The sequence below is a fragment of the Penicillium nucicola genome (genome assembly GCF_028828085.1).
Source record: "Penicillium nucicola strain IBT 29836 chromosome Unknown utg000010l, whole genome shotgun sequence".
Lineage (NCBI taxonomy): Eukaryota > Fungi > Ascomycota > Eurotiomycetes > Eurotiales > Aspergillaceae > Penicillium > Penicillium nucicola.
Genome location: NW_026643134.1, coordinates 6,058,142 through 6,084,781, shown reverse-complemented (window position 1 = coordinate 6,084,781; position 26,640 = coordinate 6,058,142). Strand labels below are relative to the sequence as shown.

At 50.9% G+C, this 26,640-nt stretch overlaps 9 protein-coding genes across 9 annotated transcripts; 4 read left to right on the top strand and 5 right to left on the bottom strand.

Moving 5' to 3' along the window:
* Positions 1-50: 50 nt before the first annotated feature.
* On the bottom strand, positions 51-2,729 carry N7511_010867 (glycoside hydrolase family 78 protein; the record flags this gene model as incomplete). Its single annotated transcript, XM_057133244.1, has 1 exon — positions 51-2,729. One exon carries the CDS (start codon positions 2,727-2,729, stop codon positions 51-53), a length of 2,679 nt encoding a protein of 892 aa, XP_056981232.1.
* A 396-nt stretch (positions 2,730-3,125) lies between these two features.
* N7511_010866 (beta-glucosidase) lies at positions 3,126-5,751 on the top strand (the record flags this gene model as incomplete). Its single annotated transcript, XM_057133243.1, has 3 exons — positions 3,126-3,263; positions 3,316-3,482; positions 3,534-5,751. The coding sequence occupies 3 exons, from the start codon at positions 3,126-3,128 to the stop codon at positions 5,749-5,751; spliced, it is 2,523 nt and encodes an 840-aa protein (XP_056981231.1).
* A 552-nt stretch (positions 5,752-6,303) lies between these two features.
* Positions 6,304-7,954, top strand: N7511_010865 (uncharacterized protein; the record flags this gene model as incomplete). The annotated part of the gene is made up of 2 exons (XM_057133242.1): positions 6,304-6,804; positions 6,863-7,954. The coding sequence occupies 2 exons, from the start codon at positions 6,304-6,306 to the stop codon at positions 7,952-7,954; spliced, it is 1,593 nt and encodes a 530-aa protein (XP_056981230.1).
* A 493-nt stretch (positions 7,955-8,447) lies between these two features.
* N7511_010864 (ferric reductase family protein) lies at positions 8,448-10,238 on the bottom strand (the record flags this gene model as incomplete). Its single annotated transcript, XM_057133241.1, has 1 exon — positions 8,448-10,238. The coding sequence occupies one exon, from the start codon at positions 10,236-10,238 to the stop codon at positions 8,448-8,450; it is 1,791 nt and encodes a 596-aa protein (XP_056981229.1).
* A 2,119-nt stretch (positions 10,239-12,357) lies between these two features.
* Positions 12,358-15,129, bottom strand: N7511_010863 (uncharacterized protein; the record flags this gene model as incomplete). The annotated part of the gene is made up of 1 exon (XM_057133240.1): positions 12,358-15,129. One exon carries the CDS (start codon positions 15,127-15,129, stop codon positions 12,358-12,360), a length of 2,772 nt encoding a protein of 923 aa, XP_056981228.1.
* A 774-nt stretch (positions 15,130-15,903) lies between these two features.
* N7511_010862 (translation initiation factor 3 subunit CLU1) lies at positions 15,904-19,877 on the bottom strand (the record flags this gene model as incomplete). The annotated part of the gene is made up of 4 exons (XM_057133239.1): positions 15,904-19,485; positions 19,549-19,604; positions 19,657-19,728; positions 19,841-19,877. The coding sequence occupies 4 exons, from the start codon at positions 19,875-19,877 to the stop codon at positions 15,904-15,906; spliced, it is 3,747 nt and encodes a 1,248-aa protein (XP_056981227.1).
* Positions 19,878-21,185: 1,308 nt separating this feature from the next.
* Positions 21,186-23,076, top strand: N7511_010861 (ATP-binding protein; the record flags this gene model as incomplete). Its single annotated transcript, XM_057133238.1, has 5 exons — positions 21,186-21,475; positions 21,526-21,898; positions 21,934-22,183; positions 22,238-22,578; positions 22,642-23,076. The coding sequence occupies 5 exons, from the start codon at positions 21,186-21,188 to the stop codon at positions 23,074-23,076; spliced, it is 1,689 nt and encodes a 562-aa protein (XP_056981226.1).
* A 159-nt stretch (positions 23,077-23,235) lies between these two features.
* On the top strand, positions 23,236-24,327 carry N7511_010860 (uncharacterized protein; the record flags this gene model as incomplete). The annotated part of the gene is made up of 2 exons (XM_057133237.1): positions 23,236-23,524; positions 23,597-24,327. 2 exons carry the CDS (start codon positions 23,236-23,238, stop codon positions 24,325-24,327), a joined length of 1,020 nt encoding a protein of 339 aa, XP_056981225.1.
* A 426-nt stretch (positions 24,328-24,753) lies between these two features.
* On the bottom strand, positions 24,754-25,808 carry N7511_010859 (RTA1 domain-containing protein; the record flags this gene model as incomplete). The annotated part of the gene is made up of 3 exons (XM_057133236.1): positions 24,754-25,388; positions 25,445-25,537; positions 25,613-25,808. The coding sequence occupies 3 exons, from the start codon at positions 25,806-25,808 to the stop codon at positions 24,754-24,756; spliced, it is 924 nt and encodes a 307-aa protein (XP_056981224.1).
* Between the last annotated feature and the right edge of the window lie 832 nt (positions 25,809-26,640).

Below are 26,640 nucleotides of genomic sequence, written 5' to 3'. Positions count from 1 at the left end.
AATTTATACTCTCCATACTGTGGTTCGGAGGCTTCCTGATATAGCACGTATCAAACAAAACTATCCTCAGGTGCAAACATTGGGGGTACTAGTGCCTTCGGAGGCCAACCAGCCTGACTATCAAACGTCTTGGAGAAAGAATATTTCCCTGAACCAATCCACTTGATATCTTCTTTCTCTCCAATCTGACTCGGCATGATGACCCCCGCTCTAGAATTTGGAGGCACAATCACTTCAAGACAAAACTGACCACCGTGCCCAATCTTCCATCGACACTCCAACCGCCCATAGGCAGTCTCATAAATAGCCTCCGCAGAGGTGACTGTACCACCGGGTACTGGCTGAATACGAATATGCCGCCAGCCTGGCTCAAGGGGACCGACGCCAGCAACGGTCTGATGCAGCCAATTAATAATTGATCCAAGGGCATAATGATTGAAACTTGTCATTTCACCAGGGTTGATCGATCCATCCGGAAGCATGCTATCCCACCGTTCCCAGATAGTGGTAGCACCCATGGTGATCGGATAGAACCACGAGGGACAGTTCTTCTCTTGAAGCATGCGATATGCTAATTGGGGATATCCGGCTTTGGTCAATGCATGCGTGATAACCGGTGTCCCTGCAAACCCAGTTGAGACCTGGAATTTGGCCTTTCGAACCAGCCGCGCTAGACGCGCACCTGCTGCTGACGCTTTTGCAGGGTCATCAATTAGATCGAATACTAAAGCAAGACTGAGAGCTGTTTGTGTGTCGCCTACTAACCAGCCCTCGGGGGTAACGTATTTTGTTTGGAAGCGCGATTTCAGGCTTTGATATTCGGTTGCATATCGATCTGCATTGCAACTTTCGCCGATGATTGAGCTGATCTCGGCTAATATCTTCGTGACGTGTACAAGGTATGCGTCAGCAACGAGTGTCCCGTCTGTTCGCGCGTTGCCTGGTTGATCTGGTGGTGCGGTGGGATCTAGCCAATCTCCAAGTTGGAAGAGAGTATCGTCCCATAAACGGTCAGGTCCGCGCTGGACTCCTCGATCTAACCAGCCGGTCATACTAGGGTACTGCCTTCGGAGGAGCTCAAGGTCACCATAGTTTTGGTATAAGGTCCAAGGCAGCAGAATTGTCACATCATCCCAAATTGCCTGTGGGAAGGAAGGCCAAGCCTCTTCGGGGATGACATTTGGAATGACGAATGGAGGGATTGCATTTGCAGTTTGGAGTTGTTCGGCCGATAGATCCCTCAGCCAATCACCAAGCATGCCCGATGTGTTATAGAGGAAGCTAGCAGAAGGGGCAAACACTTGGATGTCTCCAGTCCAGCCTAGACGCTCATCTCTTTGTGGACAATCGGTTGGAATAGAAAGGAAGTTCCCACGCATCGACGAAGTGGCATTTTGGTGAAGCTTGTTAATCATAGGATGAGAACAGTTGAACCAGCCAGTACGAGTGAGATCAGTATGCATTACTTCAGCAACGATGTTGTTGTGATCTGGATTCCATCCGTCGACTTGAACATAGCGAAATCCATGGAATGAGAACTGGGGGGCCCAATCGAGTTCATTGCCTGCTGAGACGATCTTGTCACTGCACTTAGCATCACGAAGAGGACGAGTTCCCAGCTCTCCGTTTTCGAGAACTTCAGCATGAGTCAACGTGACACTCTCCCCACGGTCGACTGTGAGGTTTGAAACTCGGACACGACCGACTAAATTCCGCCCAAAATCGACAACCACTTTGCCAGATGGTGTTACAATAATCTGATTCGGCCTGACCACTTCCGTGACTCTCACAGGAGGGGCATTGGGAGCCACGAGCTCAGCACTTGGGAAGCTCACCTCTCGAGTTGGCTCCCAGGTCGAATCTGATGTGAAAAAGCAATCGTTCCAGCCATCTTGTTCATCAAGTGCATTATACACCTCGCCATCATAGACCTCACTACTGACAATTGCGGAGCCGTGACTCTTCCAACTTGAGTCAGATGCGATATTCAATTGATCGCCACTCTCAGATTGGATTTCCAGCTGGACAATGAGGGCCATTTCATCCCCGTAGATGAATCGCCTTCCACCATGGAATCCCAGTCGAGTAGCATACCAGCCTTCGGCAACCTCAACAGCAATCGTGTTTGGTTCATTCTTATGCAAAAGTGAGGAAACATTGAAAACCTCATAGTTGAGTCTATGGTGGTAGCTTGTCCAACCAGGAGCCATGCAATGATCACCAACCGGCACACCATTAATATACGCCTGGAACACCCCCAGACTAGTGATGTAAAGACGAGCCCGCCGCACCTTTTCGAAAGGGACAGTGAAGGTCTGTCGGAAGCGGATAGGCCGTAAAGGACCTTTGGACTGCTTTTTGCTGCTCGTGATAGCGCGTGCGGTCCAATCTTCCCGATGAAGCAAACCACATTCCACGGTACTCCAGTCTGACCATTCGGTGGGGGTGAAGTCTGGTCCATATGCCCGAACTCGAGCGCGTACGATGTCTCGAGACTTGAGTGGCTGACTTGGCCAGGGGACTAAGACCGAGTTGGGGCTTTTCACATGATATGTTTCTGGCGCCGAGTAATGTTGGGCGATTTCCATGTCGTATGCTGTTTGCTCCCAGTCTTGGCTTGTCTGTTCATTTGCTGTGAATCGCCATGAGAGGCGAGGCTGAGATTCTCCGATCCCCAAGCCCGTGGGATGTTGCTCAAAGGATAACGATGTTATAGATGGTGACGACATTGTATACTTCTTTCACATTTGATGTGAGAAAACGACGAGCTGAATGGATTTCAACTGACTCTTGAAGTACATGTACACCTGTCATGAACGGGTGACCTTTTCGGGCTAAATATGCCCGAGTTGAATAATCCTGCAATCATCTTAACTTTAACCTGTGGAAATGTTGGAGATGTTCAGAGCCGAGGTTTAGCCGGAGGCATCCGGGTGAACTTCGGATATCCGCGTGTTCCGCCCCTTCAAGGCTGTCTCGCGTGCTAATTCCTGCTTGTTTGGGCCGACGGATTTCTCCACAGGGAGACCCCGATGACAGAATGCTGACGGAATCCTGCCGAGCTGAGAGAATCTTGACAGTCCTGATCGGTTCTTTCCTGTTCATGCTCCCTTCACCTCGAAATCATGGGTTCATACACTGCTACTCCTGACATAGGCGCTATTCTAAACCAGCTAACATTGGAAGAGAAAGTCTCTCTTTTGGCTGGAAAGAATTTCTGGGAGACAGTGGACATTCCGGAGAAGGGCGTCCCCTCAGTCAAAGTACAGTAATGAACTCCCACTCGCAACTAGCAGACTGATTGACACACCTCAGGTATCCGATGGTCCCAATGGAGCGCGAGGTGCGACCTTCAAGGGCGGCCCAACAGCTGCTTGTTTCCCGGCATCTTGTCTCCTAGCAGCAACATGGGACGTGGAAGCTGCTAGGAACATTGGAAATGCCCTCGCAGAAGAGACGCAATCCAAGGGAGCTCGTGCACTGTGAGGATCCCGAACCGAATTCAAATAACGCTCTGCTAATGACTTATCCAGTCTGGCTCCAACTGTCTGCCCTCATCGGCATCCGCTCGGTGGTCGCAATTTCGAGTCTTTCTCTGAAGATCCGTTGCTTGCCGGTAAAATGGCCGCGCAGTATATCAACGGTCTGCAAGAGAAGGGCGTCGCAGCCACAATCAAGCACTTTGCCGCCAACGAGCAGGAAACTTGTCGGTTCACAGTGAATGCTCACATTGACGAAAGGGCTCTTCGTGAAATCTATCTCAAGCCATTCGAGATTGCCGTTAAAGAAGCCAACCCCATGGCAGTCATGACTTCGTACAATATTCTCAATGGTCACCATGCCGATTCAAGCAAATTTCTTCTCGAAGATGTTTTGCGCGGTCAATGGGGATGGAATGGTCTTGTCATGAGTGACTGGGGCGGCACGAACTCGACTGCTGGATCTCTTGAGGCTGGCCTTGACCTTGAGATGCCCGGTCCCACCAGGTGGCGAAATGTTGAGGCTGTTCTTGAGGAAGTAAAGGCTGGCCGAGTCTCAGAAAAGACCATCAACGAACGGGCTCGCAACGTTCTCGAGTTCGAGGCCAAACTTCGCTGTTTCGAGGACCCAACTATTCCAGAAGAAAAAGCCATTAATAAACCAGAGCACCAGAAGCTTATCCGCTCAGTTGGCAGTCAAGGCCTGGTTCTTCTCAAGAATGACAGTAACATCTTGCCTTTGAATAAGGAGCAGCTTGGCAACAAAAAGGTTGCTCTGTTGGGATTCGCTAAAGAGGGTTTGATACACGGTGGTGGCAGTGCATCTGTCAATGCTCACTACCGTGTTACACCCGAAGAGGGTCTCCGTGCTGCACTCGGTGATGCTGTTGATTTCGAATATGCTCAGGGCGCCCACACATTCCGCCAATTACCATTGATGGAAACGATGGTTGTGGACCGTGACGGCCAGCCTGGATGGACCTTGGACTTTTTCCTTAGCGAAGAACCATCAGGCAACCCATCTTCCTCGAAGCACTCTGATGTGCCAACATACATGCCGATTTTCGTCAAAGAGGCTTGGGGTAGCCTGAAGGCATCTGGTCGCTTCACCCCAACACAAAGCGGTCGTCACTACCTTGGCATGTCAGGATTAGGGCTCTCCAAGATCCTCATCGATGGAAAGACCGTATACGAACAAAAAGAAAACTGCCCCGACTCAATGGCATTCCTGCTTGGTGGAGTCAAAGAGCCCGAGGTCCAGTGGGACTTTGAAGCTGGAAAGACTTACAACCTAGAGATAATCACACTAAAGCCTTCCGAGAGCGGCGGTTTCGCTCTCGTAGACGGATACCTAGGCTTCCGATTCGGCTTCATGACTGAGAAAGAGCACAATAAGGATCTCATCTCCGAAGCTGTAGAAGTCGCAAAACGTTCCGACCTTGCAATTGTCTTCACCGGCCACACACCCGAATGGGAAACAGAAGGCCAGGACCAAATGAGCTTCAACCTCCCCAGCAACGGATCCCAGGACCGCCTCGTGGCAGCTGTGAGCGCAGCAAGCCCCAACACAATCGTGGTCAACTGCACCGGCGTAGCTGTTAGCATGCCCTGGCTTGACGATGTCAAGGCCGTCGTACAAGCCTGGTTCCCGGGACAAGAAGCCGGTAACGCAATTGCAGACGTTCTCACTGGAGCAGTCAACCCATCTGGTCGTCTCCCGGTCTCCTTCCCGCGCAGACTCGAAGATGCTCCTGCCCATGGCAATTTCCCCGGTGAATACATCGACGGAAACCTTCATGTTACCTACGAAGAAGGGATCTTCGTGGGATACAGACACTATGACCGATCCGAGGAACACCGCTCTCAGGTCCTCTTCCCATTCGGCTATGGTCTTTCGTATACGCAATTCAGCCATGGAATCCCGACAGTAACAACCTCTGATGATGCAGAGGACTTTACGATTACAACTACTGTCACCAACACTGGCTCTCGGGCCGGTGCTGATGTTGTTCAGGTTTATGCTGGAGCAAAGGTTGCATCCAGTGAGGATCCGGTGAAGGAGTTGGTTGGGTTTGCCAAGGTCCATCTTGCCCCTCAGGAGACTCAGACTGTTACTATTAGATTTAAAGCCCGGCAGTTGGCTCATTTCGGCGACAACACTAAAAGATGGGAGCTGAAGCAGGGCGACTATGATATTGCTGTTGGGCGGTCTATACAGGATATTGTCGGGAAGGTCACAGTGTCTGCTAGGGCTAGGTCTTATGAGTTGTGAATCTAGTTTGCGTCTACGACTGGAGCCTATAGTATCTTTTACCGATGAATCATCATCATGCCACCAAAAAGTCTATCCCAGTCTATCCCAATAGTCCATCATCTCCCCTCTGCTCAAAGTAAGGCCGAAAGATCCCCCGAGTGCTTCCCATTTCCCTCTCGGCGGCAAAACCTCGGGCGAACACAGAATCCGGGGTGCGTCTGGGGTTCCCCCACACATCTGATCTCTCTTTGCCTTTCCCCCCTGGTCTCTCCTCGGCTTTTATACCCGGAATCAGGAGTCAGTCACTGGAAAGTACGAGGATCCCAATTCGGATGCGTTAAGCGCGTGGCTGAAATCTCTACTCCGGCTTTGTCGGCTTGCTATACGGTCCCGTCTCGGGATAGTCCTATCCTTGCCAATGCGGAGAAAAGAATAAATGCACCACCTCCGCCTTGTTTAAGGATCATCGGGGATCAAATACATTGCCTGACTCCCAGTTCTCCATTTCTGGAATTCGTTTGATATACACTACACCCTCACCCCATCCATACCCCTTGATTCCAGACAACCATGGAAAAACCCAGCACCGACCAAATCGAGGACACCGATGATCAACATCTCGGCCACCTGGCCAATCAAGAAGACCACGAACTGAGAAAATGGCAGAGCTTGAGAAAATACCCGTGGACCTTCGCATGGTGCGTCTACGCTGTATGGTGCATCCTGCTGGTCAGTTTCGAGAACCAAGCCTCCGGAAACGTTACGGGAATCCCTGAGTTCCGCAAGGACTTTGGACATTTCTATGAAGGCGCCTGGGTTCTGGAGGCGAAGTGGCAGTCGGCATTCAGTGGCGCGCCCGTGGCGTCGGCCGTCGTGGGGGCGCTGTGCTCGGGTCAGATTGCTGATTCTATTGGGCGTAAACTCACGATTGGAATATCTCTCGTGATTACTGTCGCTGCTGTGACGTTGGAGTTTGTTGCGACGACTAATGAGATGTTCTTTGGGGGCAAGTTCCTGAATGGGTTTGCTTTGGGAGCGCTGGCATCTGTTCCTATTACTTATATTGGAGAGGTGAGTTTGTCTCTGACAGTGACATCTACTTCTGGGGTTATACTAATCAATTTGATAGATCTCCCCTCTTGCCCTTCGCGGCACCCTCACCTGTCTCTCGGCTCTGGCTTACTGTATCGGCCCCTTCGTCGTCGCCCTGATCACAAACACAACAGGAACTTATACGAATCGATGGGCATACCGTGCCGTCTTCGTAGCCCAGTACGGCTACGCTGCAATTGCACTCGCTTTCATATCATTTATGCCAGAGTCACCCTGGTGGCTGGTATCCAAGAACCGCGACGACAAGGCGCTCAACAGTCTCCAGAAACTAGGCTACAGTGAAGAAGAGCGAGTCAGAAAGCTTGCCAGCATCAAGGTGACTCTTGAGGACATCAAGCGCGAGACCGAGGGCGTCACCTACCTGGAATGTTTCCGTCACTCCAATTTGCGTCGTACGATCATCTCCATCCTCCCCCTGAGCATCCAGGCTCTGTCCGGGATTATTTTCGCCGCCGGCTACTCGACATACTACATCCAGCTGGCTGGGTATAGCACCGAAATGAGTTTCAGACTTCAAATTGCGCAGCAGGTCTGCTCACTTGTGGGCAATATCATGTCCTACTTCTTGATCGACAGACTGGGCCGTCGAAACATCATGCTCTATGGTTTGGGCATATTGACCATCATTCTGATGTTGACCGGTGGACTGGCGGTTGTGGGAGCAGAGACCTCGAACCCCAACTCTGCCGGTGCGATCAAGGGTACCGTGGCTTTGATCTTGATCTACTGCTGGTGGTACAATATGACCATTGGATCGGCAGGATATACCATCCTCGCCGAAGTTTCCACCTCCAGACTGCGCATCAAGACTATTGCTATTGGATTGGCATTGCAGAATGCGCTTTATACGATGTGGTCGTTTGTTCTGCCGTATCTTTTCAATCCTGATCAGGCAAATCTTGGTGCAAAGGTTACCTTCATCTTTGGTGGTCTTGCTGTGATTTGTCTGGTTTACTTGTGGTTCTATCAGCCTGAGACTGCGGGTCGGACTTATGCTGAACTAGATGAGATGTTTGTTAGGGAGGTTCCCGCGAGGAAGTTCAAGGCGTATCAGACCGACGCTGAGGCTATGGGTGCTGCTGTTAAAGAGGGAAATGACAATGTCTGATAATAAGCATTTATGCTTGATTTTGGATGAGACTTGTCGTATCTCAATGAGTTCGTTGATTGTATTTAAGCATATTCCATAATATCATGAAGATGATTGTTCTGTTGACTCATGAACTAACATGACTGTGATTATGCTCTATCTGAATACCACGATACAAAGAAGAGTTTGAATCACCACGTAATTTATATTTGCAGAGATATGTGCAGCTCCTCACGATGTCTACCCAATATACTGTCCAAAAGACAGTATAGGTCGCCGCCAAGAGAAGAGAATAACCAAAAAGTATACAGTGAAAGCCAGCTGCGAAGCAGGAACAAAAGAAACAGAGTGCAATATACCAAGGCGAAAGCCGCAGTATATAGACCAAACGGATGAAACCCCGAAAACAAACAGGACACAAAAAAACAAGACAGCGACCTCTCAACACGCTCATACACACAAATCCCAAAAAGAAAAATGAGACACCAGTCTCACATACGTACATCCATATCTACCAAGTGAAACTCTCCTCCACATAATCAACATTGGACTTGGCCTGTCGTCTCCGACAGACCTTTCTCACATCATCACTCAACCCACCGTTACCACAAACAAGCACACCCATAGCGCCAATCTGATTCTCAACCTCCATGCCAATGAGGGTATCGATATTGGGACGGCCAGGGAACATCTGCACAGTAGCCGAAGGACTTTGAATCTCCTTCGTATTACGAGGTCTGGTAACAAACAACATAATTCGGAGAACCTCACGGCGACGATCCATAGCCAGGATCTTCGTCATCCACGGCCTGATCCACTCCAGGTGTTCAGGGGACTGGATGATCCAGACGAGAGTCACGCGGCGCGCGGCGACGGTTCCATCTGCGAAACCGGCAACCAGGTGGCGGACGAAGGGGACGTGGTGGGTTATGCCCACGCCGCCGGCAAAGAGCATGACTGTGCCGTAGGAATCCATAGTGTGGATGTTTCCGTAAGGGCCTTCGGCGAAGGCACGCACGGTCAGGGGTGTGCCCATGGAATTTGCAGCGCGTTGGAAGAGCTTGTCGGTCATGCCTGTGCGGCGGCGGACGAGGAGGGAGATTGTTTCTTTCTGCGGGGCGCTGAGGATGTCTTGGCTATTCAGTGGGAGGGACTTTTCGTCAGACATGGTGTCTTCTGAGTCGCTCCAGCCAACGGAGAAGGGGTGCGAGGTCCACCATCCTACTGAAGGGATATAGAGGTAGATGTGCTGACCGGGGCGGAAGGTCCAGGGGCGGGCTACGCGCAGGGTAATGCGCATTGCGTCGCCGGGCATGGCTTCTATTGTTGCAGTTGTTGATTCGCGGCCGCAGTTGCGGTAGAGGATGATGAGCAGACGGGTTGCTCGCTCGAGTGCCCAGAGGATGATAGCTGCGAGGAGGTAGGTCTGCGCAGCTAATCCGTTCAGGTGAACCCAGAGGAAGCCAACGAAGACGGCTGCAAGGGCGAAATGGAGGTGCAGGAATGTCTCGTAGAAAGCGTGGCGGATGGGCGAGGGCGAGTGTACTAAGAGCGCGGCAGAGGCTATAGCTGCTACCAGGCCGGTGAGTAGGAAGCTGCTTCCTGTCATAGCCATGGCGACAACCTTCCAGCCTTTCTCTTGGCCCTTAGGGATTGCCCAAGCGAAGACGTGAGCGAGAGCCTCAAGGATTACAATGCGGCCGAGCCATCTGTGCAGAAGGTTCCATGTGTCGAAGGGCACGCGGAGCATGGCAATCAGAGGGTTGTTACGGCCTGCCATGATGATCAGAGGGATCATGTTGATAGTGGCCATGGTACCGGTACGGTTACGCACGATACCAGCAACGGTGTCTTCCTTGGATCCATAAGGGGTGGTGACGCAGCAGAGGGCGACGTTCATGGCGACGATGCCTGTGACAAGGAATGCATGGAAACGACTGGGCAAGGTACCCATGTTAATAGCCGAGGAAAGCTGCATTTCCTGGTTGTGGCGGGTGCGGAACAGAGCTGCATAGATGATGTGTTCCTTGACCCAAGAAAAGGTATCATGAGCAGACACAAAGTATCGTTGTCTATCATCGCTGAAGCTGGACAGACGGCGCAGATGCGCCGAGAAGCGGAACCAAAGGTGCCAAATATAGTACGCGGCAGCGGCACAGCCGAGTGCGAGGATTGTATAGCGGGCCAAGTCGTCGTTGACGGCTTCATAGTACATCTCGGAAGAGCTCTTGGCGTAACGCTTCTCGATGTCCATTGCGCTGGTCAGTCCAGCCAGGGACATGGCGAGCAGAATGACTTGCATGGTGTCCCGCTAGAATGCTGCAGGTCCTAAAGCCAGGGGTGACTTGAATATCTGTTCAGCGAGACCAGCTCGCTACAAAAAGAGTGAAAAGGGGCAGTTATATCGAGACCAAAGCCAATGTAGGCTTTGCTCGGTCGATATTGTTGAAACGTAACACAGCAGTCGAAACAATCCCAGTTGTTTGATGAGGTCAAAAAGAAGAGCAAGGGAGAAGAGTCCTAGCCTCGATCTGCGTTGGGTGGTCGATGTCGAGTGCAGGGCCTGCCTATATCTAACGTATAGAAATCAGAGGAAACAGCATGAAAATAGCGATTGGCGGTGGCTTTCGATGCAATTGTGCTCAGAGAAGATCGGACGAAAGGACTGAGCAGGGAAATATGTCTTAAAAAGGCTGTTGTCGGCTGGCAACGAAAGGAATGTTGGTGAGCCAGTCACTGCAAAGGGCTAAAGATGGAACTTCGTCACACAATGACGATTGTCTCAGAAAGAAAGGCAAAGTGAAGAATGAAACAATGTCAATTGTAAAAATAAAGCACAAAGAAGAAGCGAAGGAAAGAAGAAAGGAACAAGAGAAACCGTCTCTTCCATAAAGAGTGGAGAGTATGAGACAAGCGACAAGGGCCACCGGAACTAATATGTAAAGAAGCCAAGCAAGGCTGGGCTTTGGCCCGTGTGCCATGCTATGTAACCGATTTCTCCTAGTTGATAATTGATTTAATTCTGAGGGGTTTGGCGGCAGGGTTGACGGGTGTCAAGGGGTGTTCATAGCGATGCCCTCGAATCCCTGGGTCGAATCAGACAACTAGATTACAGATCGTCTTCCGCAAGATTTAGCAGAAAATGGACATGCGACATGCGACAGGTCCAAGCTAACTGCCATCGAGTGGCGGGGGGTGGTCCTCGAGACTGTGACTGGCTAGTGATGAAACAACCAGTGAGCAGAGTTTGAAGAGAAATCAGCCGGCGCCAAAAGTCGATCCGCAACAAGGCTTGGCCAACGACTGGCTGTTTGAAATTAGAGCCCTTGCTTGGTCGGGGGCCAATATGCTGCTAGTATTGGGCTACGGTGGAGACTCTCAGTGGGCTCAGGAGGTGTGCATGCGTAGAGTGAGAGCTCTCTGCTCGCCACGGCACATTCCGTTTAGCGCCCACATCATCCGAAAGTCCTGGAAACTCACGGAGATCTCACCCAAATTGAGGGTTGTGAAACACGCCGGTCATAACTTCCTGAGCAAGCCACACTGTAAATGTGTAAATGTGTAAAGATGTGAAGGAGTACAGGTGAGATCCCCGGTTATCTCAGGGGAATCAGGGGGAAAGGCTTGGCGCCCCGGCGGACTTCATCTATATCAGACCTTCATCTCCCACAAGGCCACAATGGGAATCGGCTTCCGAGGGGCTCCGTTTGGATCCATGGTGTTAATGGTCAACTGCCTTCATTGCTTAGCCTTGTTGAAGTAGCTTGGCATCCGAAACGTATGAATTCACTATCTCATGTTTCATAGGTTAACGGCATGCTGCAGGCCTATAACTACGCAGGTTATCCTCCCGCGTTGGCGCCGGCCTTCCAGTTTGCTTGTCTTGAAGTGCCAGATAAATTGGGGGTCGCTTTAGGTTGTTTGTCCGAGGATGTAAGCGTTGAATTCTTAGCACCGTGGTCTAGATCCAGAGCCAGGTCCAAGTCAAGACATGCACTGCTAATCAAATCTCCAGAACTTGAGGGCAAAGATACGATCTAGAAAACAAGAACATCCAAAACTCCAATTCAGGCCAAGGGTATCAAAAGAAAAAAGGGCCAAAACACCGGTTTGTCCAGAAAAAAAAAGAAACAAAAAAAACCCCCCAAAAGTATATCCACCGTTCCCATCAAATGAATTCAACCAAGATCTTGTTCATACGGCATTCGGACCATCTCGGCCATGTGGGTATCCAAACGCTCCAATTTTTAAGAAGAGGCCCCTTCGCAAAACAAAAATGGGATAGACGCCATAACCATGGCACAACGACAAGCTTGGAGGTTCACTGACCTCTCTTCCCGGCGAGGTAATCTATAATGGGCCCAACTAGAACCAGTTCAGAAAGCCCAGGCGGCCCCACTCACAGAAAACTGAGCTCATCATCAGAATCCTCTTCTTGAGAGTCGGGAATAACAAATTGGGAGATGCGCCTCCCACCTATTTTGGGCATGGCAGGCATGGCAGGGGTGTGGACGGGAATTGCGCGCAGGCCGGCGTCTCTCCACTGTGCGATGGATTTGCCTCTCACCCTGCTCTAATACAGGCCGGGGTGCATCCTGCCGAGTGCGAGTTTCTCGGTTGTTGACCACGACAACTGCGACCTTGCTGCCTTGCTTTGCAGGGGCCATTCGCACATTGACATTACGTCTTTCTCGTAGGGCTTCACGGCGAGGGACCGGTTCCACAGTGGAGTTGTATCGATTAGGCGAAGGTGAGCGTCTTCGGGCGCTGCGCTTCTCATGGTCTATAACAACAACTGGAGTGGGTCGGTATCGTTTTCTGGACGGAAAATGTACAGAATCCGTGTCTTCCAGTGTGCGCTTCGGGGCTGTCGGAAGAGGGGCGGCCACTGATGAAGGAGATGAAGTCACTCTGGAGATAGAGTCTCTAGAGCTTTCATCTTCTGATGTGTCACTTTTGTCGGTGTAAGAAATACTGGGACCGGGACTTGATAGCATCCGCAATGAGGGCCTTGGGGACTTCTGCACTAGAATTGGTTTGGGCTTGGCCTTGCTTATTGGCGTACGTGCCACCCACTCGCCTATACTTTCTTCCCAGCGGAATAAAGTCTTGCTTTGCAGAGGCTGCTCAAATTCGACTTCTTCATCAGAGTCTTCCTCAGATTCCTCGGGCGTTTGCCGACCTTGAATTTTGACAACTGTCTCTTGAGCCTCGATTGCCCAAACAAGATCTTCTGGGTCGTCTGTGGCCTCTGCAAATATCATGGCAGATTCCGCAGCCACTTTTCCAAGGAGAATAGACAGACCTGGTGTATCTGCCAGGCAAGACAGTTGGTTAATCATGCGGCGTACGTCTTCGCTTACAGGATCACGCTCGGTTTCTGTGCCGGTCTTGAGGCCACGGAATGCCTGTCGTACGAACAATGCCATTTCTTTAACCATATCTGCGCGAGAGGCAATAGACCGCGCACATTCATCAACATTAGTGTTCGATAGTATTGTGCAATTATGGTCATCAGACACAAGTGTATCATTGGACTGTACAATGCTGGTACCAAGTAAGATACAGCCGCGCCGTAATAGTTGATGCGGCGTGATGTTCAACCGCTGGGAAACCGAGCTCAAGTCCATGCTTTGTTGCAGAGCAAGCATGATATAGCTGATGATATGGCCAGCCTTTGTTCCACTCTGGCATTCGATATTATCGCTGGCACGAGAGCGTGAGATGTGCATACCACACATCGCTGCCATGAGACTTATGACCTGATTGCTGAGCGCATCTTCGACTTGCAACGGGCAGGTCTGGGTAAGATCCGGATTTTGCCATGCTCCCATGGAAGATGTCCTGGATTCACGAGAACGGACATGCTTGTTTTTGGGTTCCGCGGGAACTTTTAAAGAAGACTGCACAGCAGCAGCAGCGGGGCGTACATCACTCGCCGAGAGAACTATTGCTTCCATCAGTCTCAAAGCTGCAACATAGTCATTATCTTGCTTTGAGAACGATATTGTCGCTCGTGTCACCCATACAGTCCACAGCTTAGTTGCCATCCACTCAGGAGGCAGCACCCCTCGTGAAAGAAGTGTTGCAAGTTGATCGAAAACGTAAGACCGAGGAACAACCCCATGGTGCGCATACTTGCGCAATAGACTGACTGCGTCCCCAGAGGAAGCAGGTTGATCGGGAGACTTCAAGGCAGTCGGGTATGGATACGACCTGCGGGTGGAAAGCAATATCGAAAGAAGAGACTGACAAGCATCAGGAGCACAGGAGCGACACTTTTCAATCAATGCACAGGCAATGCCATCAGTGACCCAGTGATTCTGTATTACCGAAGCAACCAAATGTATACCCTGCGCACGAGTAGCCTCGCGGAGCGGCTTCCACCCAGAACCATGAGGCGCATAAAAAGTTTCTAACTCTGTAAAGTATGCATCACACATATCTTCGTCTCCATCTTTGTCAAGGTCATCTTGTGCTTTCTGCTCAAGCGCGATGAACGCGGGTAGGCGTCGCGCGAGCATCGACATTAAAGACGGAGCTCCACGAGTCGCCTCTCTTTTTGCCAGAGGATTTGCATCGTTCTTAGAGATTTGAGTATTGAAGAGGAAGTTTTGGAAAACACGGTCGAGATTGTGGGCTATGTCGGCGAAGGTCGGGTCACCACATTCGTCAAGCAATTCCTGCCAAGGACTCTTATACAACGAGTATCGATCACGAAATGCTTGTTGCTGGACAGGCCGAGGAATGGAATTAGGTCGGTCAATGGAGCGTTGCGACTGCGCGCTCGGAGGCATTTGCCATCGTCTGCCTGTGATTTGTGGTGTCGCGATCTCGATGGAGCCAGGGAGAGCCCGCGGTGCTTCAGGGCTTTGTAGAGATAGTCTGTTACGCTTCCTTCCACCGGTTTCTTCGCCTCTGTTGGAATATTTGTGTCTTGCGCGGCGCCGTTCGAGCTTCCCTGGGATCCAGACTGGGTCATTTTCGTCCGCGTCGGAAGTTGAAAGAATATCCACAGGATCATCTTGCTTCTCTGTATCCACTGCCGCTTCTTTGTGTGCTGCCTCTTGTTTCCTTGACTCGGTTGCGATCTGGGATAGCGTCTGTTGGTGCTTTTCGATCCGACGACAGATGGAGGTCAGAGGGCGCAGAACACGGTTCGCCCATCTTGCGCTAGATTGGAGGTCGTCCATGGGGAGAAATAAATAAAGATATCTGCTAAACGCATACACTTGTTGAAATATCAGCACTGTTCCAATGTTGCAGTCTTGGGATCGCATTGCACCAACCACCCCGTACGAAATAGCCCCTCAGTTATACATGGTAAAGAAGAGGAATAGCAAAAGATACTCAGCAATAATCGCTTGCGTCTGAGCAATACACCAATGAGATAACGTTAAGGTATGAAGAAATACAAAGCGCGTTAAGTGGATGCATGACAACATTGATGAACACGAACAAAGTAAACAAACACACCCCAAAGCGGTAAGGCGGATCGGTACACATTTTGCCTACTGGGGCAACACATTTTGATGTTTTGGTATTAAATGTATTCAATTCGTCAATTATATTATGTACTCTGTAGAAGCATGTATGAACGTATGAACATATGAACGTGATGGATTCTACCCAAAAAGAGAATTGACCCAAGTCGTAAGATCCCATATAAATTCCAGATTCATACCACCGTATAATGCACCAGATGAGGCGATATAAAACAACCGAATCCTTTTTTATGCACTGCCCGAGGGAAACCCAACTTGACAGATCAAGACATCAAAAAAAAAAGAGAGGAGAGAGATCTAAATAAAATACAACAATTCTTTTCACGCATCAAGCCTGCCCACCGTTTCCCAAAATGACAATGGATATCGAGATAGTAACTTATTTGACTGTTAACACATGTAATGACCAGAAATTAAAGGCGGGAACCAAATGATGCAGTCCGGTTGGTCTAGGGGACCAGTTTAAGCCTGAGGGGTCTGCTTGGAGCCGCGGAGCTTGGGGTTGCTGGTGGCAGCACGCTTCTTCTGCTTGGAGCGAGAAGAGCTGCCGGCATCACCACCCTCGATGAACTTCAAGAGCTCATCAATGTTCCGCGAGTCAAGACCAGAGGCAGAAGGCTGGGGGGCCCCAGAGACATCAGGGGCGACCTGGCCGACCTGGGGTTGAACACGTGTGCCCATGGTGGAAACACGGGGGTTCATGTTGATGCGGCGCAGGCGACGAGCCTGGATGTCCTTGGCGTGCTTGGCGATAGAGACAGCGTTCTGGGTGAGCTGCTCGAGCCAAGTCTCGGCCTCCTTGGTGTTGCGGTCCTCGGGACCAAGCTGGGCGAGGAAAATGTTGTAAGCCTCACGCATCTTACCAACAGCGGCCTTGGAGTCCTGGTCCAGAGCAAGGGCCTGGGCCAGCTGGAAGAGGATGGTGGCGGTGTTGATGGATTCCTTGCCAAACAAGTCCTCACAGACGGAGAGGGAAGCCTCGAACCACTTGCGGGAGTCGTTGTACTGCTTAAGGTGCTGCAGCATCACGGCGGCATTGTTCATGGTGGTGATGGAGTCGGGGTGGTTAGCACCGTAAATGATCTTCCAAATATCCATGGCGTGCTTGATGTACACCAGAGCGGTCTTGGTGTTGCCAGAGGCGTGTTCAAACAAGCTCAAGTTAAGGTAGCTTAAGATGGTGTCAGCGGAGTCCACACCCATGGTACGCTCAGTGACGATGACGGCCTTGCGAGCAAGCTCGACGGCAGCCTCCTTCTCATCCGTCTGGTAGTAAAGCATGGAAAGCTGGTGGTAGAGCTTGGCAACCTCAGGGTGCAGAATACCGTAGATCTGCTCGTGCAGAGACAAAGACTCCAGAATGAGCTCCTGGCCCAACTGCTTCTGGTTCTGCATGAGAGAGATACGGCCAGCCTCCAGGGCCTCCTCGGCCAAAGCGCTGCGGGGAGCAGCATCGCGAACCAAGGGCACAATGTTCAGGATGTCGTCAACGGTGAAAGTGGTAGCGGGCTTGGCGGGAGCAGGGGCGCGAGTGGGAGACTTGGCCTCACCACCCTTCTTCTTGTTGCCCTTCTTCTTGGGCTCCTCGCGGTTGGTGCCGTTGGTGGGAGCGGGGACAACCACTTCCTTGACCTGGTCCTTGCTGAAGGGGAAGTCGCGGGCACCAAGCTGGAGACCTAACTTGATGGAAATATCACGGAGAAGCTGCAAGTGTCTCAGGGAGTTGGCCCAGCCGTTCTCCAGGGAGAAGCGGAAGCGAATGGTGACCTGGTTCTCAATCTCGGAGCGGAGAGACTCGGGGGTGACCTTCTCGAAGGAGAAGTCGCCCTCGGGGAAGATCTCACGCAGAGACTCGTCAATCTCAGCCTTAGGGGCAGCGTTGACGGCGGAACCGAGGAGACAGTTCAGCAAGTGAGAGATGCAGGGAGCAACGAAAGGAGCAGGAACATTGCTGAGATAGCGGTTGGCAACGTGCTTGAAGGCACGAGTAATCATCTCTTGAACGAGAAGGGTGGACAGAGCCTGCAGGCGAGGTCCCTTCTCGTTGGACTGCTGAGCCAACTTTCCGAGGTAGCGCAAGTTGATACCGCGCTTGTGCAGGAGCTGGGTCAACGACTGGCCGTCCATGGGGAAGCCAACATCGCCGTCGTGCAGGTCCTTAAGCAGGTCAGGAATGACCTTAGACCGCAGATGGTCACAGGCGTCACGGACTTCCTTCTCATCCTGGGCCCACTGCTTCTTCTCTTCTTCGGTCTGGGGGACCTGGCCGCTGAAGACATCGGGGTTGAGAGCCAAGTTGAATCCGGAGATATCAACACGCTCCTGTTCGGCAGCGATTTCCTCGTCGGTCTTGCCCTCCTCCTTGGGGGCATCGGCGGCGGCAGCACGACGGCGCTCCACTTCAGCCTTGACGTACTGACTCATCTTGTGGCGCCAGTAGGACTCAACCAACTCAAGACGAAGGACAGACATGCGGTGGGGATAGACATCGCTGCCATCCTCTTCCTGCCACTCGGCATCCATAGGAGCCACGCGGTACAGATCCAAGACGTATTTACGACCGTCGGTTCCGAGAAGACCCTTGGTCTCAACACTTCCCTCGAGGTCGTGGCGCTTGTTATCCTTGTCCCAGACGGGGTGGGACTTGATACGCAGAGCCTTGGAGAGCTTCTCAAAGACGGGGACAAAGTCAGAGTGAGTGGCGACAACCTCCTTGCCCTCAACACCACCGTAGTCGATCTGGTGCTCACCGGGCTCGCGCTGCTTGAAGATACCAGGGACAATGCTCTGGCCAACAATACGCTTGCCAAGGTAATCGACAACAACGGTTCCAGGAGTGAAGAGTCCGTCGATATCGAGCTGGTTGACAGCCTTAATTCCGAGAACATCCTTACCAACAGCCACGCGAGCAGCCTCGTCACCACCCTCGGAGGTGAAAGTGCCAACACCATCAGCACCGAATGAGTAGAAGATGTTGTTGTAGACAAAGATCTGGGCGTCCCGCGCCTCAGTGGGGTTCAGAGGAGCAACCTCACCCCGGGCAACCAGAACGGCACCGCGGGCAGCAGCTTCGTTGTAATCGGCGAACAGCTTGGAGGTCAGGCGTTCGCGGAACACGCGGTCCTGCACAGTGTCGCGGGGCAGCTCGCGAGTAGTCTGGAATTCCTCGTTCCAGTCACGCAGAGTCTCGGCATTATCGACACCAGAGATCAGATAGTTCTCCTGAGAACGGGTGATATCAGGCTGGTGAGCGGTTAAGCTGGAGGTAGATGGGGAGATGAGCCATGGGCTGTTGGGAATGGCGTTTTGGAAGGGGAAAGTGGTCAAGAGATCCTTCTCGTTGTTGTACTCCTGCAGAGCCTCGAAGGACTCGTTGAAAGAAGGAGAGATGTGAGAGATCAAAGTAAGCAACGAGTGGGCGCTGCCCTTCTTATCCTTTGGCATAGGCTTAGGGAAAGGATCGAATCTAGTGTTCGAGCACTTGTTCACAAAGAAGCCGGAGACGTGAGCAGTGATCTGGAACTGTTCACCCTCGTTGGTGGTGACCAAAAGGTAGAGCAGGTGACCCTTCTGGCGGAGGTTGTAGGGAACGGGGTTCCATGAAGACAAAGAGATAGACTTCACTGTCTTAGGAAGAGGAGTCTGCACGCTGGGCAGGATAGTCTGCAGAGATGAAACTCCGGTCAAGTCGTATTGAGAAAGCGAGTGCTCCTTCTCCGAGGCATTGGCCTTGACAGCGTCTGCGGAGATGGCGTCGTGCAGCGAAAGACCAGCAGAGATACCGTGGAGGTTATCGACCCGGTCACCGGAAGCACCGATCAGCTCTCTAATGCGGACGACATGCATGCGAGCCTCCTTCTCGGTGTAGGGGTCCTCAACCAGGACGATCTCGGAGTCGGCCTGAAGATCCGGCACCTCGGACAACTCAACAAAGTCATTGATGCGGCTGCCGTTGAATTCGAGGTGGAAGCAAGTGTATTGGAAGGTACCCGGTAGCTCGACAATGGATTGGCGAACATCCTGAACCTGTTCTTGGCTGGACACCTATACAAGTAAACGAGTCAGATGCATATCCTTCTGGACTTTCTTTCACAAATTAGCACGCACCATCACTTGAATTTTATAGGGGGCGTGAGGAAGCTTCACAGAGATCTGGAAGAGACCTGGTCTCGAGTTAGCGAGCGTTTACAGTGTGTCTGGTGTGATTCGACGTACCGCCTGTGTTGTCCTCCTCGACACCCTCGGGGGCATCGCTGTTGATCACTTCCTGAGAAGCCTGAGGAGCCTCTGTTCCTCCGTTAGCCTGTATGCCCTCCATCTGAGTTTACCGAGACCTGGGTTGTTTCCCGATGACCGTGACGGGTCTCGTGCTTCGAGCTTCCAGGGCTAACACACACACCTTTCGAGTGCTCCAACTCCCCATTGGTCTGCGCCATTGTGTCGGATTGATGAAAAACGAAGCTTCGACAAAGGATAAATGCAACAAACCCCTATCCCACAACCGTCACGCGGATGGGACAAAAGGTCGAAAAATGGGTCGGTAAAAAGAGGTTAAAAGGCCTGCGGGGAATTGGCAGGAATAAAAATGTAGTATGATACAAGGTAAGAAGGGCAATTGAGCAAGAAACAAAAACCCCGTACCCCAGAAAGTTGAATAGGATGTTAAGACGGTGAAACAGGGAAACCGGAGAGAAAATTTCGCGGATGCGGCATACCCTCGGAAGTGCTCGGGCGGTGGGTTCGGGGAAGACGCGGAGAGTGCCATTTCTCCACTCTACAGTGAGGATTTTGTAGATGATGTTTGTTCTTGAGATCGATTGTGGTCTATTTGCTATTTAGATAGTGGGGTGGAGATATACTCGGGTGTATAACTTTCATTGTCCGACAAATTCTTCGATTATCACTTAGTTTTGGGTGCCTTGGTGCCTTAGGTGTCGATGTTTGTGTACACGTCGACTTGTGGCCATAGGATACATACACAGTGGCGTCGTGATGTGGCCAACATTTGAAGATGAGGGATCGTAACTATCACACATACTGCGAATAAAAAGGCATGGCTTTTTGTATTTGGTCTCAGTCTTAGTTGAAGCTGTTCGAGGACCTTGTGACAATAGGTCAGGCAAAATAGCAGCAGCATACTACGTCACTAGCAAATTACATCTACCCCTGCAATTTTGGTGTACTCTCACCATTGCTGCAGGATTTGCTTATTTGCTTATCTGGGCTAGCCCACTCGTAGCTATATTCACGTACCTGCAATCTCACAATGTACATCGCCTTCCTGCTTTGTTAGAATTGAGGATAAAGGAGTTTGACGCACAAAACGAATAAGAAAACGAATTTTGAGACTCCCAACCAAGAGCCACAGGCACACATAACAATAGAATGTGAAGCAGATCGCATCCTCCCATCCTATCGTAACCGAATCGAAATGCCAAGCCTTGTGCATCCGTGGTTCATCGAGGCTGAGGCCTGAGTCCACCTCCCGACTAAGCCACACTCGCTCCATTCGTATTCTGACTTGTTTGGCATCTTTCAGCCTCTCCTTCAACTTCCTATATTGCCAGTTCCAGCCCAGCTGAGTCTCTCGTTTCCCCTTTCAAGACGCGTCATCCCTTTTTGTGATTCCATTTTCCCACCCTCCTTTATACGCTTTGCATGGAAGCCTATCCCCAATTTCTGTGAAAACAATTGGAACCTTCACCTCTCAAAGCATCCCATTCCTTCGGCAAGACGAACCCAGGATGCTATGGAACAGACTGGCACAGCCGGCAAGATGCTATGCACAGCGGGGCCTGCCAAGACTTCGGTCGAACAACCGCCTTGTGGCGTATACACCGAAGCGATTCAACTCAAACCCTCAGAACACCGGGCAATATACCCCGGACCCTACTGACCAGCCGGATTCAGATGAGGGCAAAGGTCGAGGTCAGGGTCAGGGTCGCAACGGCGACTCAGACCCTAACTTGAAATCTACGATTCTAAAAATGCTAGAAACCGCAGCAACCACTGCCGCATCAATTTTCATCCTAGGGTACGTAGTCCTACCCAATTGATCCCGCACCATGGCTGAATTCCCCCAAGTGCAGCTGGCTATGGGTATCACCAGTACTATAAGTACTTGATCCTGGACAAGATGGACAATGCGTTCAAACCAGGCGATCCCGCCCTTGAGGTTGCTGGTGTTGTATCTGGAAAACACCAGTACCAGCACGAGGAGCACTGGGTGATTCGAAATGAGCAACCTAAGGTTGATGACATCGTGGCTGGGAGAGTAACGGGCCACTACTACCTAATGATCGGCGAAAAGGGCACAGGAAAGACCTCAATGCTTCTAGAGGCCATGCGCAAGATCAATGGTAACAGCTGTGCGTTGTTTGAAGCCCATGCCGATCTCGAAATTTTCCGCATTAGACTGGGTAAAGCTTTGGACTATGAATTCCACGAAGAGCAAGTTGTCCCTATTATCGAGCACAAACAAAATACTGACAGCCTTTTAGTTATATCGGAAGTCTGTTCAGCATCCGTGGCCCTAGGGATACCACTGCGCTTTTAGATATTGAACGTGCCTTCAACAAGTTAGAAAAAGTGGCACTTACCAGAAGACGCTCCGGCTCGTCTCCCCTGATTCTTATTATCAACAGCACTCATTTGGTCCGAGACGACCATGATGGACAGGACTTACTTGAGATGATTCAGCAACGGGCAGAGCAATGGGCTGCCAGTGGCCTTGTCACTACCAGTAAGGAATGACCAAGTATTTGATTTAACCCGTTCTAACCCAACTTGATTTCAGTTCTCAACAGCGACGATTACTGGGTATATGAGCGCCTGAAGCGTTATGCAACCCGTATGGAAGTTATTCCCGTGACCGACCTCCCCAAGGACAAGGCAATGGCCGCATTGAAGAAATATCGTGAGCAGTATCACAACCAGGTTCTCCCATCATCGGTTCTAGAGGAAGTCTACGACAAGGTTGGTGGTCGTTTGTCCTTCTTGAGCCGTGTCGCCAAATCCGGGGATATGAACAAGACCTGTGACGAAATTTGCCGCGCTGAAAAGACGTGGCTTCTCAACAAGTGCTGGATTCTTGGAAAGGAGATGGACGATGATGTGATGGACGAGCAAAAGTTCTCTGTGAGTATTACCCATGGAACTCTCAACTTGTCATGCAATACAATCTAACCAGATAACTACCAGTCTGCGGCTATGGTTCTTGCAAAAGCACTTGTCGACAAAGAGAAAGAGATGGAGCAAAGCTACCACCCAGAAAGAGGCCACATTCTACCTGAGATCCCGCTTCACAAGGCACGCGAGATTATGACTCGTGCTGATTTCATCCAATCCTACGATCATGAGAACATTTTCACCATTGACTCGCGAGCCATGGTGCGAGCTGACTCTGTGCCTATGCAGAACGCCTTCCGAGAGATTTGCAAGCTCGACAACTTTGACTCGCATCTGGAGGGTACTCTGGAGCGTATTGGCGACATTGAGAGCCTTGGCCGTACCCGTGAGTTGACCATTAAGGACCTCTGGAACCAGGGCAAGTACAGAGTAGTGGTTAAAGATAACCATGGACGTGAAAGTGGCACAGTGGAATTTGCCGTGGCAGAGACAGAGGATGATGCTTAGGGTTATACACTTGGCCCCACTGTAAATTATCAAACCTTGGAATTGTACAATGACATCATCACGTGCTCACCGCTAGCACATTCCTTCTTCTTCGCTTGGAGACTTGCATCCCAGATCCAATTCCTGCCTTGCAGTCATACCATAAAAATAACTGCAGCCATGTCTCCCAAGAAGCGGACTTCATCGACGAGTACCTCTCACCCCACACGCGACTCCGATGCCGCGACGAAGTCCTCCGCGCTGATGCGGATTCCTTCCCCGGCGCGATTTGTCCTTGTCGTCTTGAGCAGTCTGGTCGTGAGCTCAATTTTGTTCACACTTACCTCCAGCCTGACTCTGGGCGATCTCGGACCGATCAGCAAACACCTGGAAGAATGGTGGGAAGTGGGGGTCCTGATCGGCTGGAGAGCTGTGGAGGTTGGGGTAGCCTGGGTGCTCGGATTTGACGGTAGGCAAAGCTCTGCTGCAGCTATAATTATAGATTACAAAGGCTGATCTCGAGGATGATTTCTTGATATAGGTCGCGATGTCGCATCGTATCTCTTCTTGACCCACCTACCGATTTACTCCCTCTTGTCCTGCTTCTATGGCGTGCGCCCGACCTCGGCGTTGATCTCTTTCGGAATCACAGTTGTCTCGACGGCACTTCCATTCGTCTTCTTGCGCCGGCCGTCGTCCGTCCACGATCTCTCGCACACCCCCTCTGACGCAATTGCCAACCGAGGCATCCTGCAGGACAAGTCCATCACCTTCTTCACGAGTGTGCTCGCGACCTCGATCTTCAGTCTTGGGCTGTATATCAGCTACGCATCTTGGCTTCCTGCACAGCTGGTCGTGCACTTCGAGAGTCTCCCGGATATCAGCGCCGCGCACGCTGGACCTGCTGGCCTGCCAGTGCTCTTCCTGACTCTTGTCCCTGCTGGATGGGCTGCGCGTGACTTCTTGTTCGCTAGTTCTACTGGATACACGATCAGCAAGACTGAACCGGCGAGCGCTAACCGTGAAGGCGAATACTTGATTGCGGCTATTGTACGCAAAACCTGGGGCAGGCTCTCGATCAAGACCAGAGTTTTGGTTTCTCGGTCGGTACTGCTTGCAATTGGCATCCTTCTTAATACCATTATCCAAGTGGCTGGAACTGTTCGTGATGTCTCTGTTGTAGGTGCTGCTATGTGGGGATCCGTCTGGGCTGTTTCTGCGCTTGTTGCAGGAGCCAGCTTTGGCTGGATCGGATCCGTGGATGGTGTATGATATGGACATGGGAGTTTTCTCGCGCGGTGTTTGGATTAGGGTTTATGATGGCCTCCAGTGCCAGCGCCAGTGTCACCAATACAAGCACTTTTGTTTTTTATCGAGCCCAAAATTCTCGCTGCTGTTTCGATACTGCTGCAAATATCCTTATTCCAGACTGGGCACTTGCGTCACTTTCTTGTTTCTTTCCATTATCATTTTGCTTGATGATTTTTTGCGCATCGATTACCCTTCAGAACATGTTTTAATAGGCCATTCTGAATATACCTTGCTATTGAGACCAATCAAAGGTCTGTATTAACGCTAATTATCTCTTTATTATAAAGAATTTTTTTAACCAGTATCTATCTTTAAGGATAATAAACAACCACAGCTATATAGAAAGAAAGCCACACCGAACAAGAACCAATATCAAATGAACAGCAATCACCACTGAAGAGGAGGGCCACGGTTACCCTCAGACCCATCAACAGAGCGATTCATTTCCAGCCCATCAGTAGAAGACCTCTCGGTCTTGGACGAAATAGTCTTCCCACCGGGCAACAACCAACCAGGATGAAGCACATTGAAGACCGCCACAGAAACAATCATCATAGCACCATCAAGCGCAATAAAATAGCTCTCGTGGGTAATGAGATACCCGGACCAACCCTGCGACAATTCAATCGTCCGATAAATACTCCGGATATAGATGCAAACAATCGACAGCACCATCGCAGCAAACAAAGGAATAACCGAGCCAGTAAGCGACTGCAACAATCGGTGGCGCATCGTGCGACGGACAAAGTCCGCAGCGCAAAATACAAAGATGGTGATCGAGAATAGCTGGAAGACAATGCCAGCAACCATGATGTGCGTTCCTGGCGCTGTATCGCCGTCAATCTTGCCGGCTTCTCCGGAGGCTATGCCGCCGCCGACGGCTTGGATGACGAGCGAGATTACATCGCAGGTACAGAAGATCCAGAGGTAGAGCTTTGGCTTTAGGATTGAGGATTCAGTGCCGAGGATTTGGATGAAACGACCTAGGAGGATGTATATGCCGGCTGTGTAGAAGGTCGGAGCTGGAGAGTTTTTAGTTAGGCAGTGGTTGGATATGCGGCAGGGGTGTAAGGCCTACCGATGATGAGGGTGGAGATTTGCATTAGAAATGCGGTTGAATTATATGGACATTTGGATGACCAGGTGCGGCCGGCCCAGCCGATTACTTCAACTGTTGCGGTTGTCAGTGGTTTGTTTCGCAAGTTAGGGCTCGGAGGCACAGGTAACGATGCGACAGCGTTCTTACCTAAACATCCGATGCTGAATACGCTTGTCCACCATGTTCGCTTCCAGGTCATTTGCACTGTATGCAGGATCATCGAGAGACCGAAGAGTGTGCAGTATGCGATGCCGGCTCCTAGTGTAGGGATGTATCCATATGACGTTTCCACGCCTTCGACGTAAGCATGGCAGCCGATTTCCAACTGAAGTCGTTCGGCCATATCAAAGCAATCAATAAATGGTGAGAAGGGTATCGAAAGTAAGTATGGGCGGTAAATGTGTTGTTGAATGGAACGATTGACGTTGCAACCGCAAGTGACTCGGACAGGAGGATTTATAGACAACAAGGCCAATAGTCTAGATCAGATGGACCTGAAAAAGACAGGATATTAGGCGTCAATATTGAGAGTCAGGAACTATAAGTATGAATTAGCATGGCTGAGCAAACACTAGCCCCCACCATCGGGGAAGAGCTTGCGAGGCCAAAGCCACGGATTTTTAAAGCACGCCTACTCCGTTTCTACTACCATGTTTAATTGACTAGGGAGAGACAAGTATAAGACCCGCACCAGAGCAACCAATCGCAGAACAGGAACCGCGCGGGTTGAGACTTGTCCAGCGGGTTGATAATCGGGCCGGCTCTGTCTAGTATAGTAAATGAAGCGAGAAGGCGACAAAGGCGTGGGAACCATGAATGCTTGGCAAGATTGTGTGGAAATGCCATGGACCAGTCGTGCATGGCATTGTCCTCGTGTCTAGAATATGACATCAAAGCCACAGTAGAAAGAAAAAAATCCTTCAGATCTTATAGAGATTCGGGCCGAACTACAGGCGTTCTCGCAAGCTCATCCCTCTTAGGTTTAGCGCGGAGCGTGTCGCCAAGTCAGCCCTGGGATGATTTGACCTCAGAATTCCAGGTTATCTCCGGTCCGAGAGGGAGGGTCCAGAAAAGAGCGTGGTTGATGGGCACTGCCGTTGGCTTGTGTGGGTTTTTGAACATTCCGAACTCCGACGGCCCCAATAGGCTCTTTGGAACTAGAACCACCAAAGAAG